This window comes from Gnatocerus cornutus, unplaced genomic scaffold (genome assembly GCF_029298725.1).
Source record: "Gnatocerus cornutus isolate USDA-ARS CGAHR unplaced genomic scaffold, icGnaCorn1.1 ctg00000023.1, whole genome shotgun sequence".
NCBI classification, from domain to species: Eukaryota; Metazoa; Arthropoda; class Insecta; order Coleoptera; family Tenebrionidae; genus Gnatocerus; species Gnatocerus cornutus.
The window spans coordinates 5,781,536-5,797,711 of NW_028275375.1; the positions used below are offsets into that span (position 1 = coordinate 5,781,536).

Here is a 16,176-nt window from a genome sequence, read left to right on the forward strand (position 1 = left end):
TTAGTGCTACAGTCATGAAATTTGCGGAAATTACTATTTTAGTGTCACTTATTAAGTCTACGAAATTTCAAAATTCTAAAGCAACAGACACAGATTTTCGAAATTTTCTTTTTTAAGACGATGCAAAAATTTTCAATCTCCGTTTTAAAAATCGTAGCTTTGGTAATTTTAGTGCTACAGTCATGAAATTTACGGAAATTACTATTTTAGTGTCACATATTAAGTCTACGAAATTTCAAAAGTCTAAAGCAACAGACACAGATTTTAGAATTTTTCTTTTTTAAGACGATGCAAAAATTTCCGATCTCCATGTTTATAAATTCGTAATTTTGGTAATTTTAGTGTTACAGTAATAAAATTTAGTGAAATTTCTATTTTAGTGTTATTTAGTTAGCCTACGAAATTTCAAAATTCTAAACCAACAGACATAGATTTTAGAATTTTTCTTTTTTAAAACGATGCAAAATTTTCCGATCTCCATTTAAAAAAATCATAATTTTAGTAATTTTACTGCTACAGTCATGAAATTTGCGGAAATTACTATTTTAGTGTCACTTATTAGGTCTACGAAATTTCAAAATTCTAAAGCAATAGACACAGATTTTAGAATTTTTCTTTTTTAAGACGATGCAAAAATTTCCGATCTCCATGTTAAAAATTCGTTATTTTGGTAATTTTAGTGTTACAGTAATAAAATTTAGGGAAATTACTATTTTAGTGTCACTTATTAAGTCTATGAAATTTCAAAATTTTAAACCAACAGACACAGATTTTAGAATTTTTTTTTTTTAAGACGATGCAAAAATTTCCAATCTCCATGTTAAAAATTCGTAATTTTGGTAATTCTAGTGTTACAGTAATAAAATTTTGGGAAATTACTATTATAGTGTTATTCAGTAAGCCTCGGAAATTTCAAAATTCTAAACCAACAGACACAGATTTTAGAATTTTTCTTTTTTAAGACGATGCAAAAATTTCCAATCTCCATGTTAAAAATTCGTAATTTTGGTAATTCTAGTGTTACAGTAATAAAATTTTGGGAAATTACTATTATAGTGTTATTCAGTAAGCCTCGGAAATTTCAAAATTCTAAACCAACAGACACAGATTTTAGAATTTTTCTTTTTAAGACGATGCAAAATTTTCCGATCTTCATTTAAAAAAATCATAATTTTAGTAATTTTAGTGCTACAGTCATGAAATTTACGGAAATCACTATTTTAGTATCACTTATTACGTCTACGAAATTTCAAAATTCTAAAGCAACAGACACAAATTTTAGAATTTTTCTTTCTTAAGACGATGCAAAAATTTCCGATCTCCATGTAAAAAATTCGTAATTTTGGTAATTTTAGTGATACAGTAATAAAATTTAAGGAAATTACTATTTTAGTGTCACTTATTAAGTCTACGAAATTTCAAAATTCTAAAGCAACAGACACAGATTTTCGAAATTTTCTTTTTTAAGACGATGCAAAAATTTCCGATCTCCATGTTAAAAATTCGTAATTTTGCTAATTTTAGTGCTACTTATTAAGTCTACGAAATTTTAAAATTTTAGAGCAACAAACACAGACTAGAAATATATGTTTTCTTTTGATATTTGTTTGAAACAACAAAATAAACGTCCACCCAAAAAAAATCAGCCTTATTTGAATGATTCCGAGCTTTTGAATATTTTGTGTCTATTTTACCTGGACTATAATGATCGTACAGATAAAATCTCCATTGTTATTGATTCCTGTGGTTTGTTTGCAGCAAACGCCTCTCGCGACCGTCGCCCAGTTCGCCTTCGCGGGCCTCCAGAACATCACCTCCATCTATCTGAGCCATAACAAGATCAAGAAAGTGGAGGGATACTCGTTCGCCGGAACCTCGAATTTAAAGTTGCTGGTGCTGACTAATAACCCCATAATCAAGATTGAAAGCAACGCGTTTAGCGGTTTAACGAATGTTGAAAGGTTGAATTTTCCGTCGGGAGTGCGGATTTTAGAACCGGACGCTTTCAACGGTTTAGACACTGTCGGCTTTTTAAAATTGGCTTTCATGGATCTACCTGCGCTGAAAGAAGGGACTTTTCGGGGACTCACAAACGTTGGTGTTTTATCCATACAGGAATCGGATCTGGGTGTGATTGATCGCGACGCTTTCGATGGCTTGACGTTTATTAATAACTTTTACATTCTTAATAACAAAATTGACGGTTAGTAGTGAGGTTTGTTGCGAGTTGTAAGTTAAACTCTTCTTTTCTTAGGTATTCAAGAGTTGAACCTCACCCAGGAGCAACGAATCGGTTTCTTGAAACTCCAAGGCAACCACATTTTGGAAATCCCTCGCGCGGAAACTTTAAATATCGGTGTCGATAAGTTGACTGTGATAGCAAATCATTTTCCTTGTGATTGTCACATACACTCGTTGTTAGAAGGACCTTTAGCTAACGGTAGTTTACTCGAGTTTATATCGAAGAATTATTGCATATCGCCGCTGGAAGTTAACGGCAGACCCATGAGTGATATAGATATTGACTCGATAGGACGATGTCAGGAGGAAGTTACTAGAGGCAATTTAGAGGCTTCCAAAGACTCAACAAGTATGTGCTGTAAAATGAAACCGCAAATATCGATCCTGCTTTGTACGTTTGTTGTCGTTTTCGGCGGCTTTAGGTGAAAATATCAATCGGAACTTTAATTTTCGTCCTTGTACAGACTATTATTACATGTAGACCGAGCGGGCGATCAATAACTCAAAATCAAAAGAGTTTAACCTGAAAGATTTACGAGTCCAATTCTTGATCTTTGATATCCACTTGTGTCGAAATTGATCCGGCTGTCGTTTCATTTCGGGGAAAGTGATGAGAGCAACATGTGGCGAATATTGGACTTATTCAACTCTGACAATTTTATTAAAACACCTCCAGAAATTATTTCCAGTTTCTTGTTATTATTTTCCGCAGTTATGCAAATGAGCGCCCAAACTTTAAAATCAGCTTCATTATTCTTATTATTCCAAATTTACAGAAACGTGAACTCGCCGGAACTTCATTTCAAAAGAGGTGATGCACTGAACACTGGCTATATTTTAATGCACTCACTCAACGATGGTTTTTGTCTTCAACAATGCGAGAAGTATGTTAATATCAGTCAACTAATTTAGCTTGAAACTGGTCGGGTTTTATTTCAGTATTTAGAAGGAAACTTACATTCGCTGACGTGGAACTTCTTCAGCTGAGAAATTTCTTATTTGTGGATCTTTACATTATCAAATTAATTAATGTTCGTTTGAATGACTGATTTTGGCGCCTCAAGCGGAGGATCTTAAAATGCGGAGGTGTTTATTCATTTCAGGTAGCTTCAAGACGTTTCAATTTTAATTAGGACCATCAGTGTAAACTTGTCCTTGGTGATTTTAATCGATAACAGTTGGCAACGAAAGCGTTTGATTTTGACGCAACTTTTTTCGGTTCGTTTTCAAAATAAAAATTTCTAAAATTGGTCTCTTTTGCTCTGTGGTTTTGTAATTTGGTCTAATTAGTTGGAAGGTCCAAATTAGAAATGTACCAAAATTTGGTTAAAATGGAATAAAAATTCTAAAAGTTACAAGTATTAAAATAATATTTTGGATTTTTTTCGGTTCGTTTTCAGAATAAAAATTTCTAAAATTGTTCTCTTTTGCTCCGTGGTTCTGTTATTTGGTCTAATTAATAAGAAAGTGCAAATTAGTAATCTACCTAAATTTGGTTAAAATCGAATAAAAATTCTAAAAGTTACAAGTATTAAAATAATATTTTGGATTTTTTTCGGTTCGTTTTCAGAATAAAAATTTCTAAAATTGTTCTCTTTTGCTCTGTGGTTCTGTAATTTGGTCTAATTAGTTGGAAGGTCCAAATTAGCAATCTACCCAAATTTGGTTAAAATCGAATCAAAATTCTAAAAGTCACAAGTATTAAAATAATATTTTGGATTTTTTTCGGTTCGTTTTCAGAATAAAAATTTCTAAAATTGTTCTCTTTTGCCCCGTGGTTCTGTAATTTGGTCTAATTAATAAGAAAGTCCAAATTAGTAATCTACCTAAATTTGGTTAAAATGGAATAAAAATTCTAAAAGTTACAAGTATAAAAATAATATTTTGGATTTTTTTCGGTTCGTTTTCAGAATAAAAATTTCTAAAATTGTTCTCTTTTGCTCCGTGGTTCTGTAATTTGGTCTAATTAATTAAAAAGTCTAAATTAGTAATCTACCCAAATTTGGTTAAAATCGAATCAAAATTCTAAAAGTTACAAGTATTAAAATAATATTTCAGAATTTTTTGGTTCGTTTCCAAATTAAAAACTGCTAAATTTATTCTCTTTCGCTTTATGGTTCTGTAATTTGGTCTAATTAATCGTAATTTTGTCCCTAACGCATTAAGTTTATTTTTCACCGAAAAATTTTGACATTTGGCGCTACTACCCAACTCCCCTTTGTTGCTAATAATGGACCAACCCTATTTTAGCAGAAAAATCGCAAAATTTACCTTAATTTCCACTGTTTTGACTGGTGAACACGCACAGAATTCTGGGAACACTTCCATGAATGTTTCAGAACACCAAAATTCCCGTGGGAACACAAAACACTGCGTTTTTACGCGAATTTGAAGAGCCGACACTTTGAATCACAGCACATGCGAACTTACCGACAGTTCCACAGCCGTCTATTAGACGAGTTCTAGCGCGGGACTTTTGAAATTGAATTTGGTGGAGTTCGAGTTGGAAAATAATAATCCAAATTTAAATCTCTCTTTTGGAGCAAATTCGGATTAATTATCACTCAATTTGTGATGTTGATACCCACAGTTTTGCCAACGTGTTGTCCTCAAAAGTCGCTACGTTCAATTTTCCCCTAGTTTTCTCACTAAATAAGCAAAAGCCTGATTTATACCCAAACATTTTCGAACATTTACAAAGAAGAGTGACAGTTATTTGTTTATTTAAGGATGGAATCTTGATAAATGAGCTTTGGAGATGACTAAGTTGGCAGCGTTGTCCTTCAAAATTTGACAGTTGTAACAAAAACGGTAACAAACCACCAAATTTACATTGACAGAACTTCACGATCGTCTTTTGTTCCCCAAAACCAAATTCACACAACCACATTTGTAATCAGACCGAATTACACGATAAAAATTTGAAATTTTCACGGGGCAATTTAATCATGTACAACAATTGGGGCGCATTTTAATCTAGAAACCCAGTCTTGTGGGTAAAATGCGAACTTTATGAAGTTTTAAAATGAATTTGAAGTGTGCGACGTAATATAGATTCAGTGCGTATTTCGCGAGCTAATCTCTTTGGTAATTCAAGCAGTTGAAAATAAACATAAGCGTAATTACTGTAGGTAATTAAATACCCTTGTTTCTATTTGTTCTCATCTGCTTATTTCGTTCTCCACATTCCGTCGATTTTTCGCCCCGTGTGTTTATCCTCGAGTTAATTACCGTTGCAAGCAATTAAATCACAATAATTAAACCGGTAGTATCGACCACATAGTAGATTAAGTGTACCACTGATAGGCACCCGTGCAACCATGAATTATAATTACAAATAATTGTTTGTAGTGCAGCAACGCAAATAAAGCTTCGGCTAACGACTTTATAGTAATCAAATAATGTGACTCTCAGCTAATTCCGATATCGACAAAACAACACTTTGAAAAAACTTGCCACCTCATCCAACACACTCACGGAGGGACAATTTAATAACCTTTCGATGTGAAACGTAACAGCAAAAAGTAATTTATTATCGACACAGGATAGCTACATTTGCTAAATTTCCTCTACTATGTACCCAAAAATATCCTCGAGGGGCTCGTTTTGTTTAAGCACGGAATTATGGCGTACGTGTTTGATAATAAATTGAATTATTGATCGCTCATCGAATTTCCTTTTTTTAACACTGCCACGGTTTCTTTCCGTCGATGTACATAGATTAGAAGTATTCAAAGTCCATATCAGCTTTTACATATTAACATACATAAAGAGGTGCGGTTTCTGGAAAATTTTCGCATGTGGAATCTGTCACTGCCAATTTCGTTACAATTGGCCATTTTCTGTAATCATTTGTGTGGAAACAACGGGTGGTTTTATTTTGTTTTGTGTCGATTCTGTACCGCGCGAAAAAGTGCGAGTTTTCCCGTCCAGATGGACGCTATTTTCCTAAGCGTTTTATTGGTTCGCTGTGAATATACAGTGCGTTGCATAATAATAGACTCAGCCCCCATTTTTTATTTTTTCTTATTTTTTTATGACAAATTTGGTGCTTTAGTTCTGTCACAAAATACCAACGAATTAAACTTAAATTGTACGTCAAAGATATCTAAATTTGTGTAAATTATAACGAAGGCTAAGGCAGAATTCGATTTTCAATTGTAGCCAAATAATAGACGCATAATAATTTGCCACTTTCAGTGTATTGGTTGATTGTATTATAGAATATGAGTCTAAAAATCAATTAAATGAACTTGAAAAAGGAGGAATTATTGAATTAAACAGAGCAGGAATCAAATTCAGTTTAGCGAATAATTAAAAGAAGCCCCATATTCGTTGCCAGAAAATGATTCGCGGGTCTCCCTTGAGTCGTAATGACAAACTTAGAAGGCTAAATTTTGCAAGAGACTTAGAAGGCTAAATTTTCGAACCTGGTATGCCCAAATTTACATCTAAAATAAATTCATAAAATAATTAGATTTAAAACTCTAATTCTGAGAAGTTAATTAAACTAAATAACTAAATAATAACTAAATTTTGGAAGTGGATCATTAATTAGTCTAATTAATTCTAAAGTTTAAATTAGTAATTTGGTTAAAATCGAACTAAAATTTTAAGAGTTACAAGTATTAAAATAATATTTTGGATTTTTTCGGTTGGATTTCAAAATAAAAATGTTCTAAAATTGTTCTATTTTGCTCAGTGGTTTTGTAATTTGGTATAATTATTTGGAAAGTCCAAATTAGTAATCTACCCAAATTTAATTAAAATCGAATCAAAATTCTAAGAATTACAAGTATTAAAAAAATATTTCGGATTTTTTCGGTTCGATTTCAAAATAAAAATTTCTAAAATTCTTCTCTTTTGCTCTGTGGTTTTATAATTTAGTCTAATTAATTAAAAATGTTAAATTAGTAATCTACCCAAATTTGATCAAAATCGAATCAAAATTGTAAGAATTACAAGTATTAATATAATATTTCGGATTTTTTCGGTTCACTTTCAAAATCAAAATTTCTAAAATTGTTCTATTTTGCTCTGTAGTTTTGTAATTTGGCACAATTAATTGGAAAGTCTAAATTAGTAATTTACCTAAATTTGGTTAAAATCTAATAAACATTCTAAAAATTACAAGTATTAAAAAAATATTTCGGATTTTTTCTGTTCGATTTCAAAATAAAAATTTCTAAAATTCTTCTCTTTTGCTCTGTGGTTTTATAATTTAGTCTAATTAATTAAAAATGTTAAATTAGTAATCTACCCCAATTTGGTCAAAATCGAATCAAAATTGTAAGAATTACAAGTATTAATATAATATTTCGGATTTTTTCGGTTCACTTTCAAAATCAAAATTTCTAAAATTGTTCTATTTTGCTCTGTAGTTTTGTAATTTGGCACAATTAATTGTAAAGTCTAAATTAGTAATTTACCCAAATTTGGTTAAAATCTAATAAAAATTCTAAAAATTACAAGTATTAAAAAAATATTTCGGATTTTTTCGGTTCGATTTCAAAATAAAAATTTCTAAAATTCTTCTCTTTTGCTCTGTGGTTTTATAATTTAGTCTAATTAATTAAAAATGTTAAATTAGTAATCTACCCAAATTTGATCAAAATCGAATCAAAATTGTAAGAATTACAAGTATTAATATAATATTTCGGATTTTTTCGGTTCACTTTCAAAATCAAAATTTCTAAAATTGTTCTATTTTGCTCTGTAGTTTTGTAATTTGGCACAATTAATTGGAAAGTCTAAATTAGTAATTTACCCAAATTTGGTTAAAATCTAATAAAAATTCTAAAAATTACAAGTATTAAAAAAATATTTCGGATTTTTTCGGTTCGATTTCAAAATAAAAATTTCTAAAATTCTTCTCTTTTGCTCTGTGGTTTTATAATTTAGTCTAATTAATTAAAAATGTTAAATTAGTAATCTACCCAAATTTGGTCAAAATCGAATCAAAATTGTAAGAATTACAAGTATTAATATAATATTTCGGATTTTTTCGGTTCGATTTTAAAATAAAAATTTATAAAATTGTTCTATTTTGCTCCATGAATCTCTGTGGTTTTATAATTTAGTCTAATTAATTAAAAATGTTAAAATAGTAATCTACCCAAATTTGGTTAAAATCGAACAAAAATTATAAGAGTTACAAGTAAAAAATAAAATTTCGGATTTTTTCGGTTCGATTTTAAAATAAAAATTTCTAAAATTGTTCTATTTTGCTTTGTGGATCTGCAATTTGGTCTAATTAATTGGAAAGTCCAAATTAGTAATCTACCAAAATTTGGTTAAAATCTAATAAAAATTCTAAAAATTACAAGTATTAACACACTACAAGATGTGATAAATCTATATAATTCTATAGAAACCAGAATTTTTAAGTTAATGGAAAAGCAAGCAAATTAAACTGGTTATTAAAGTTATTAAATTTGTTAATTTAACTTTAATAAAAGCAGTTAGTTCTCAGTGCGTCTGTCATTTTTCAACGACTGAAAATCGATTTTTGACTCTTATTCAATGTAAAATGCACCTATCTGCGTAATTTTTAGATTTTTCACTATTTTAGTAACACAATTATTGGGGCAAAATTAAAATCCCAAATACCCGCATGTAAGTTTTAAAATAATAATAATTTATGGATGCGTCTATCATTTTGCAACGGACTTGTATCATTATAATCCATAATTATAAATAAATACTCTGTGATTCAGTTTACCAATAAATAACGCTTGTTTACATTGTCCTCGTTCTGATTTATGATCGAATCCTAGAATAACTCAGTTGTTGTAAATTTATGTATACGACGCCACGAAACTGAACATAACAGTGCCTCTTAGTGTATAACCAAAATGTCACTATCCTATTTGTAAATAACTATGTATAAAATCGATGTTTTTCGTTGAAATATATTGTTTATTGAACGGATTTTCAAAAATCTCTCTCTCGTTTCATTTATTGCCAACCCCCGTTTTATTACATCCCGGAACCTTAATCCCTTCCAGTTGTGTTGGTGGTCTTCTCATAAACAGTTTTAGTGCCACATAATTACCTCGTCGCACTGCAGTTCCACCTTTAATTTATTTTACACTCTGTAACAAGCCCTTCGCATTTAGCACCGGACAATAAAAGGGATTTCTATTACAAAGGAAGGAAAAATTCTTTGGGAGCAATCACGGCCGCATATCATTAAAAGGGTCGCAGTAAATGGCCTGGAATTCGGGGTATTAGGCGAGCTATTCAAGAATAGACGTTGTGTTAAAGTACACTCATTCAAGCTTTAATAAAAATAATAATTGACACGTAGTCTGTAAAGTTATTAGCAGGCTTAAAGTTTATGGCGCCAGTTTAAAGATGGGGCGATTTGTATGCAATTTTTATGGGGCTAAAGCATTAATTTTTAATTGGGGGGGTTAAAAGTTTTATGGGCTAACTTCGTTATTATCTTTTGTCTTTATAAGTTTAAGTCATGCGGAAATGTAAAGTTGGTCGTTGGTGATTTTTATCGATAACAGTTGGCAGGAGCGGTCGACCTTGACGCGTGTTAACTTCAATCGCTAAATCGCTACAAGAATTTTCTAAAAATGATATTGACATTTGGCGCTATCTCTTGCTCTGTGATTCTGTAATTTGGTCCAATTAATTGTAATTTTGCCCCTAAAGCATTAAGTTGATTTGCACCGAAAAATTTTGACATTTGGCGCTACTACCCAACTCCCCTTTGTTGCTAATAATGAACTAACCCGATTTTGACAGAAAAATCGCAAAATTTACCTTAATTTCCACTGTTTTGACCGGTGAACACGCGCAGAACACTGGGAACACTTCCATGAATGTTTCAGAACACCAAAATTCCCGTGGGAGCACTAAACACTGCGTTTTTACGCGGTTTTGGAGAGCCGACACTTTGAATCACAGCACATGCGAACTTACCGACAGTTCCACAGCCGTCTATTAGTCGAGCTCTAGCGCGGGACTTTTAAAATTTGAAGGTGATGAGTTGGAGTTGGAAAATAATAATCCACAGTTGGTTTAGGTTGCAAATGGGCACAAAGGTCAACTTTAAAATCCCCTAACTTTCTCCCTAGAAGCCTGATTTACACCCAAAAATTTTTCTCTTGTTTTTATAAGTCAATGTAATGCGGAGGGTGTCCGTCAAATCCAACTATTTCCAATTAGAAAATCGCAAAGTCAAGCAACCCCTCCCCCGCCTGCCGTCACTCCCTTGCTGAAATTAAACGAATCCTCGCCTGTTGCTCGCCCGGCGAAGTGGCTCCCTGAAAATAAATACATTGCATTAAGGCCGGATATGCAGCCATATTAAGAGCATCTGGATGCAGGTCGCCATGTTCCCACGGTTCCTCCGTTCTTTCCAGAACCGTTATTCATTGTTATACTCCGGGCGATGATAGGAGACCGGAGCTTCGTCCACTTAAGGGCGATAACTCCGCTTGCGCAGCGTTGCCTGGAAAATATATTATTATATCTGCATTTTATGCCTTTTTATTCCGTGCTCGGGAGGACCAGCTTTTGTTTTTGCTTTGTTGGAATTTATTAAGGCGATTTATTGCCTTGAGATCTCATCGGGCGGCTTTCCAATAGGCGAATTTAATTTCAACACAAAAACGTACAAGGGAGGAATTGAGTTGGGACTGATGGCGGAAGTTTACTTTGTTATTTGGAAACGAGACGGGGATGGAAGGTACTTGTTGCTAGTCAAAACTCGTATTACGTTTCATTTGTATTATGATTGTGAAGATTTATGCACTTGCATTTTAAATAGAACAAGGAAGACAGTTTATGCAAATTTTTATTTTTAAAGCGCATCTAAAATTTACATATTTTTCGATTTAATTCCAAAAGTCTAATAATTTTAGTGGTACTATATTGAAACTTGAAGGGTTAAATACTATCGTCATGCTGATGAAGTGTACCAAATTTCAACACTATAGAACAAGAAAGACAAATTTTAAAAATTTTTATTTTTTGAGTGAACATAGAATTTCGATTTCTTTTATTAATTTAATTCAATAACTCAAACAATTTTAATGGTACAATAATGAAATTTGGAGGGTCCAATACTTTTCTCATGCTAATAAAGTGTACCAAGTTTCAACATTTTAAAACAAGAAAGACGAATTTTACAAATTTTTATTTTTTGAGTGAACAGAATTTCTAGGTTTTTATATTTGGTTCAATAATTCAAGCAATTATAATGCTGCAATAATAAAATTTGGAGGATTAATTACCTTATTTCTGCTAATAAAGTGTACCAAAGTTCAATATTCTAGAACAAGAAATACAAAATTTGCAATTTTTTATTCTTTAAGTGCACCTAAATTTTTCACTTTTTTTATTTAATTCTATAAGTCTAATAATTTTAATGGTACAATAATGAAATTTAGAGGGTCCAGTACTTTTCTCATGCTAATAAAGTGTACCAAGTTTCAACATTTTAAAACAAGAAAGACGAATTTTACAAATTTTTATTTTTTGAGTGAACAGAATTTCTAGGTTTTTATATTTGGTTCAATAATTCAAGCAATTATAATGCTGCAATAATAAAATTTGGAGGATTAATTACCTTATTTCTGCTAATAAAGTGTACCAAAGTTCAATATTCTAGAACAAGAAATACAAAATTTGCAATTTTTTATTCTTTAAGTGCACCTAAATTTTTCACTTTTTTTATTTAATTCTACAAGTCTAATAATTTTAATGGTACAATAATGAAATTTGTAAGGTTTAGTATTTTTTTTATGCTGATAAAGTGTACCAAATTTCAACATTTTAGAACAAATAAGACGAATTATGCAAATTTTTATTATTAAAGTACACCTAAAATTTACATTTGTTTTTATTTAATTCTATAAATTTAATAATTTTAATGGTACAATAATGAAATTTAGAGGGGCCAGTACTTTTCTCATGCTAATAAAGTGTACCAAGTTTCAACATTTTAAAACAAGAAAGACGAATTTTACAAATTTTTATTTTTTGAGTGAACATACAGTTTCTAATTTTTTCTATTTGGTTCAATAAGTCAAACAATTTTGATGGTACAATAATGAAATTTAAAGGGTTAAATACCTTCTTTATGCTGATAAAGTGTGTCAAATTTCAACATTCTTGACCAAGAGAAACAATTTATGCAAATTTTTATTTTCAAAGTGCACCTAAAATTTCCAATTTTTCCGATTTATTTTCATAAATCTAATTTTTTTAATGGTACAATAATGAAATTTGGACAGTTAACTGCTTTTGTTATGCTAATGAAGTGTGTCAAGTTTCATTACTTTAGAAAAAGAAAGACAAGTTTTACTAATTTTTATTTTTCCACTGAACAAAAAATATCTATTTTTTTCTATTTGTTTAAATAACTCAAACAATTTTAATGAGACAATAATGAAATTTGGAGGAGTAAGTATCTTTGTTATGCTAAAAAAGTGTACCAAATTTCAACATTATAGAATAAGAAAAACAAATTTTTAAAAATTTTATTTTTTGAGTGAACAAAAAATATCATGTTTTTTCTAATTGGTTAAATATCTCAAACAATTTTAATAGTACAATAACGAAATTTAGAGACTTAAGTGCCCTTTTTAAATTGATAAAGTCTATCAAATTTCAACATTCTAGGATAAGAAAGACAATTTATGCAAATTTTTATTCATAAAGCGCACTCAAAATGTTAATTTTTTTCGATTTAATTCCATAAATCTAACAATTTTAATGGTACAATAATGAAATTTAGAGGGTTAAGTACCTTTTCCATACTAATAAAGTGTACCAAGTTTCAACAATTTAGAATAAAAAAAAAAACAAATTATACAACATTTTTAATAAAAATTTAGAATTTTTATATTGACAAATTTAGATCTAAATTCGTCTTTTCCATGCCTTTAAAGTTCTTATGATACAAAGCTACCTTTGATTAACATTAAAAAAGAATCATTCTGTAAATACCCGGCGCCTCCACCATTTTTAATCCCTGATGTATCGCCTCTTTCCTCCTTTTGAATTAATTCAATTCCTTACGATGAATGCCTTATTTTTGTCCTTAATAAAATTTGAATGTGGAAGAGTAATAACGAAAGTTGTTTTGCGTTTTCGTAATTTTGGCTCATTAGTTGAGGCCTGTTAATTGTGGTCGTAATTCTAATTAATGCGTTTTAATAATGATAAAAATTTTCATTTGCACCTTCAGCGTTGTGTGGTGTTTTATTGTCATTATAATTTTGGCTCGTGTTCCATTTTACTGTCTCTTTAATGTGTCATTTGTTATATTTATTGTCAGAACCCGAGACGGCGTTTCTTTTATTTATCCGTAAATTCAGTGTTTACAGCGGCATGTTTGTGTTACTTCCCTCAACAAATTGCTAAAGAAAAATGAAATATGAAGTGGCAAGTGAAAGCAATCCGGACAGTCCTAATTTCGCAATCGTCGTAAACAGACTTATGGCCTCATAATAGATATTAATGAAGTGTGCGCCGATTTAATTATGCAATAAATCGAGGCCACGACATTCCCGTGGTCGTTGAATTCTGCACAGTTAAAACCGACCTAGGCTATACGACTCACCTGGGAGCCCAATTCAAACTGTTAGTCTTGGCGAAAACTTAGCTTACGGGTACGAACAACTGTTCGCCTCCACCACATTTCTTGGCCAAACCGACATCGTTTGTTTAAATGCGAACGAGATGAGAGAGAATAACATTTTTACTCGAGGTTAATAAAGATAATTGTTTGGAACAACGAGATTAAAAACAACGAAGAGAAACGGGGAGGAGGTTTTTAATAAAATACTGAGAACTTTGAGAGGAATCTTGCCAAAGACAGAAACATCGTTGGATTAAATGGCTGAAAAAGAGGTGCGGTCGCCGACCCGGCGCATCCGCCATTTATTACTACACGGTGGTTCAAAAAGATTTTGACGTACGTAACCTCACAATAGTTTTTAAACATTTATTAGCGTTTTTCCCGAATCTAGGGATTTTTGAAGTGCCACCCACCATTTGGTGACAGGCAAATATGACAGTTTGAAATTGACGTTTCGTTCTGCTGAACGACCAATCACAAAGTCGCATTTCGAAAAAACGTCTACTTTGACAGTTATTTTTTTATTTAAATTTGCAATCTTGATGAACTTAATGGAAATTTTGAGATGACAAGGTTGGTATCGTTATCCCCCAGAATTTGACATTTGCCAATTCTTACGGTCTGTGGGGTTGTGCTCTTAGAATTTTTGTGCCATCACTAGGAATTTTTGTGAAATTTTTTAGTGCTGATTTTTTAAACTTCTTCAATTTCTGCGAAATGTCAAACTAGAATTGGCACACTTGACAGATTGTCACCAAATTGTTATTTTCAGTGCAGATTAGCAAAGTTTGTTATAATTTTAGATCTTATTTCTGTTAGTCCACTCCTCTGAGCAAATTTTTGAAAGTCATTAAGTTTAAATCAGGCTTTTTAATTCCAGTGTTGTCTGATCTAGAGGGCGGTTGCTAACCTGGCGCATCCACCATTTATTGGTACACCGCCTATAATCTTTCGTACAAACTTAATATTGCCGCTTTACGATGATAAATGATTGGAACGTTGGTTTCATAACCTCACAATACTTTTCAAAAATTATTAGCAGTTTTCCCAGGTCTAGAGATTTTTAAAGTACCACCATTTAGTAACAATTTGACAAATATGACAGTTCGTGTTTGACATTTCGCTCTGTTGAACGACCACTCACAAAATCGCATTTTAAATTTGGTGCCCACAGTCGGCTTAGGTTTTGGAAATTTTGAGGTGACAAGGTTGGCATTGTTGTTTCCCAGTATTTGACATTTGCCAGTTTTGACAGTCTGTGGGGTTGTGCTCTTAGAATTTTTGTGCAACCACTAGGAATTTTTGTGAAATTTTTTAGAACTGTTGGCAGAATTGCTGAATTTGTTTGATGGAATTGGCTCTGTGATTGGTCGTTCAACAGATCAAGCTACACAGTGCTGATTTTCTAAACTTCTGGAATTTTTGCGGCATGTCAAACAAGAACTGTCACATTTGACAGATTGTCACCAAATTGGAGCAGCAGCAATAAATTGATTTGCGTTATTTTCAGTGCAGATTAGCAGAGTTTATTATACTTTTAGATCTTATTTCTGTTAGTCCACTCTTCTGAGCAAATTTTTGAAAATTATTAAGTTTAAATCAGGCTTTTTAATTTCAGTGTTGGCTGATCTAGATGGCCGTTGCTAACCTAGCGCATCCACCATTTATTTTTACACCGTATAGCCGCCTATGATTTTTCGTACAAACTTAATATTGCCGCTTTACAATGATAAAAGATTGAAACGTTGGTTTCATAACCTCACAATACTTTTCAAAAATTATTAGCAGTTTTCCCAGGTCTAGAGATTTTTGAAGTACCACCATTTAGTAACAATTTGACAAATATGACAGTTCGTGTTTGACATTTCGCTTAGATGAACGACCAGTCACAAAATCGCATTTTAAATTTGGTGCCTACAGTCGGTTTAGGTTGCAAACGTTTACTTTGACAGTTATTTTTTTTATTTAAAGTTGGAATCTTGAGAAACTAGTTTTGGAAATTTTGAGGTGACATTGTTGGCATTGTTGTGCCCCAGTATTTGATATTTGCCAGTTTTGACGGTGTGTGCTCTTAGAATTTTTTTACAACCACTAGGAATTTTTGTTAAATTTTCTAGAACTGTTGGTAGAATTGCTGGATTTAATTGAAGGAATTGGCTCTGTGATTAGTCGTTTAACAGAGCTGATTTTTTAAACTCCTGCAATTTCTGCGAAATGTCAAACTAGAATTGGCACATTTGCCAGATTGTCACTAAATTGTTATTTTCAGTGCACATTAGCAAAGGTTATTATAATTTTAGAGCCACTTTTCTGTGCAAATTTTTGAAAATTCT

At 31.6% G+C, this 16,176-nt stretch overlaps 1 protein-coding gene across 1 annotated transcript in view; it reads left to right on the plus strand.

The window, feature by feature from the left end:
- LOC148166621 (uncharacterized) overlaps positions 1-2,670 on the plus strand; it is an 86,235-nt gene extending 83,565 nt beyond the window's left edge. The window contains exons 6-7 of the mRNA XM_088048925.1: positions 1,759-2,203; positions 2,255-2,670. Of these exons, the coding sequence (XP_087905051.1) occupies positions 1,759-2,203; positions 2,255-2,667 (858 nt within the window). The 3' untranslated portion in view covers positions 2,668-2,670. The remainder of the gene's footprint in view (positions 1-1,758; positions 2,204-2,254) is intronic.
- Positions 2,671-16,176: the final 13,506 nt, after the last annotated feature.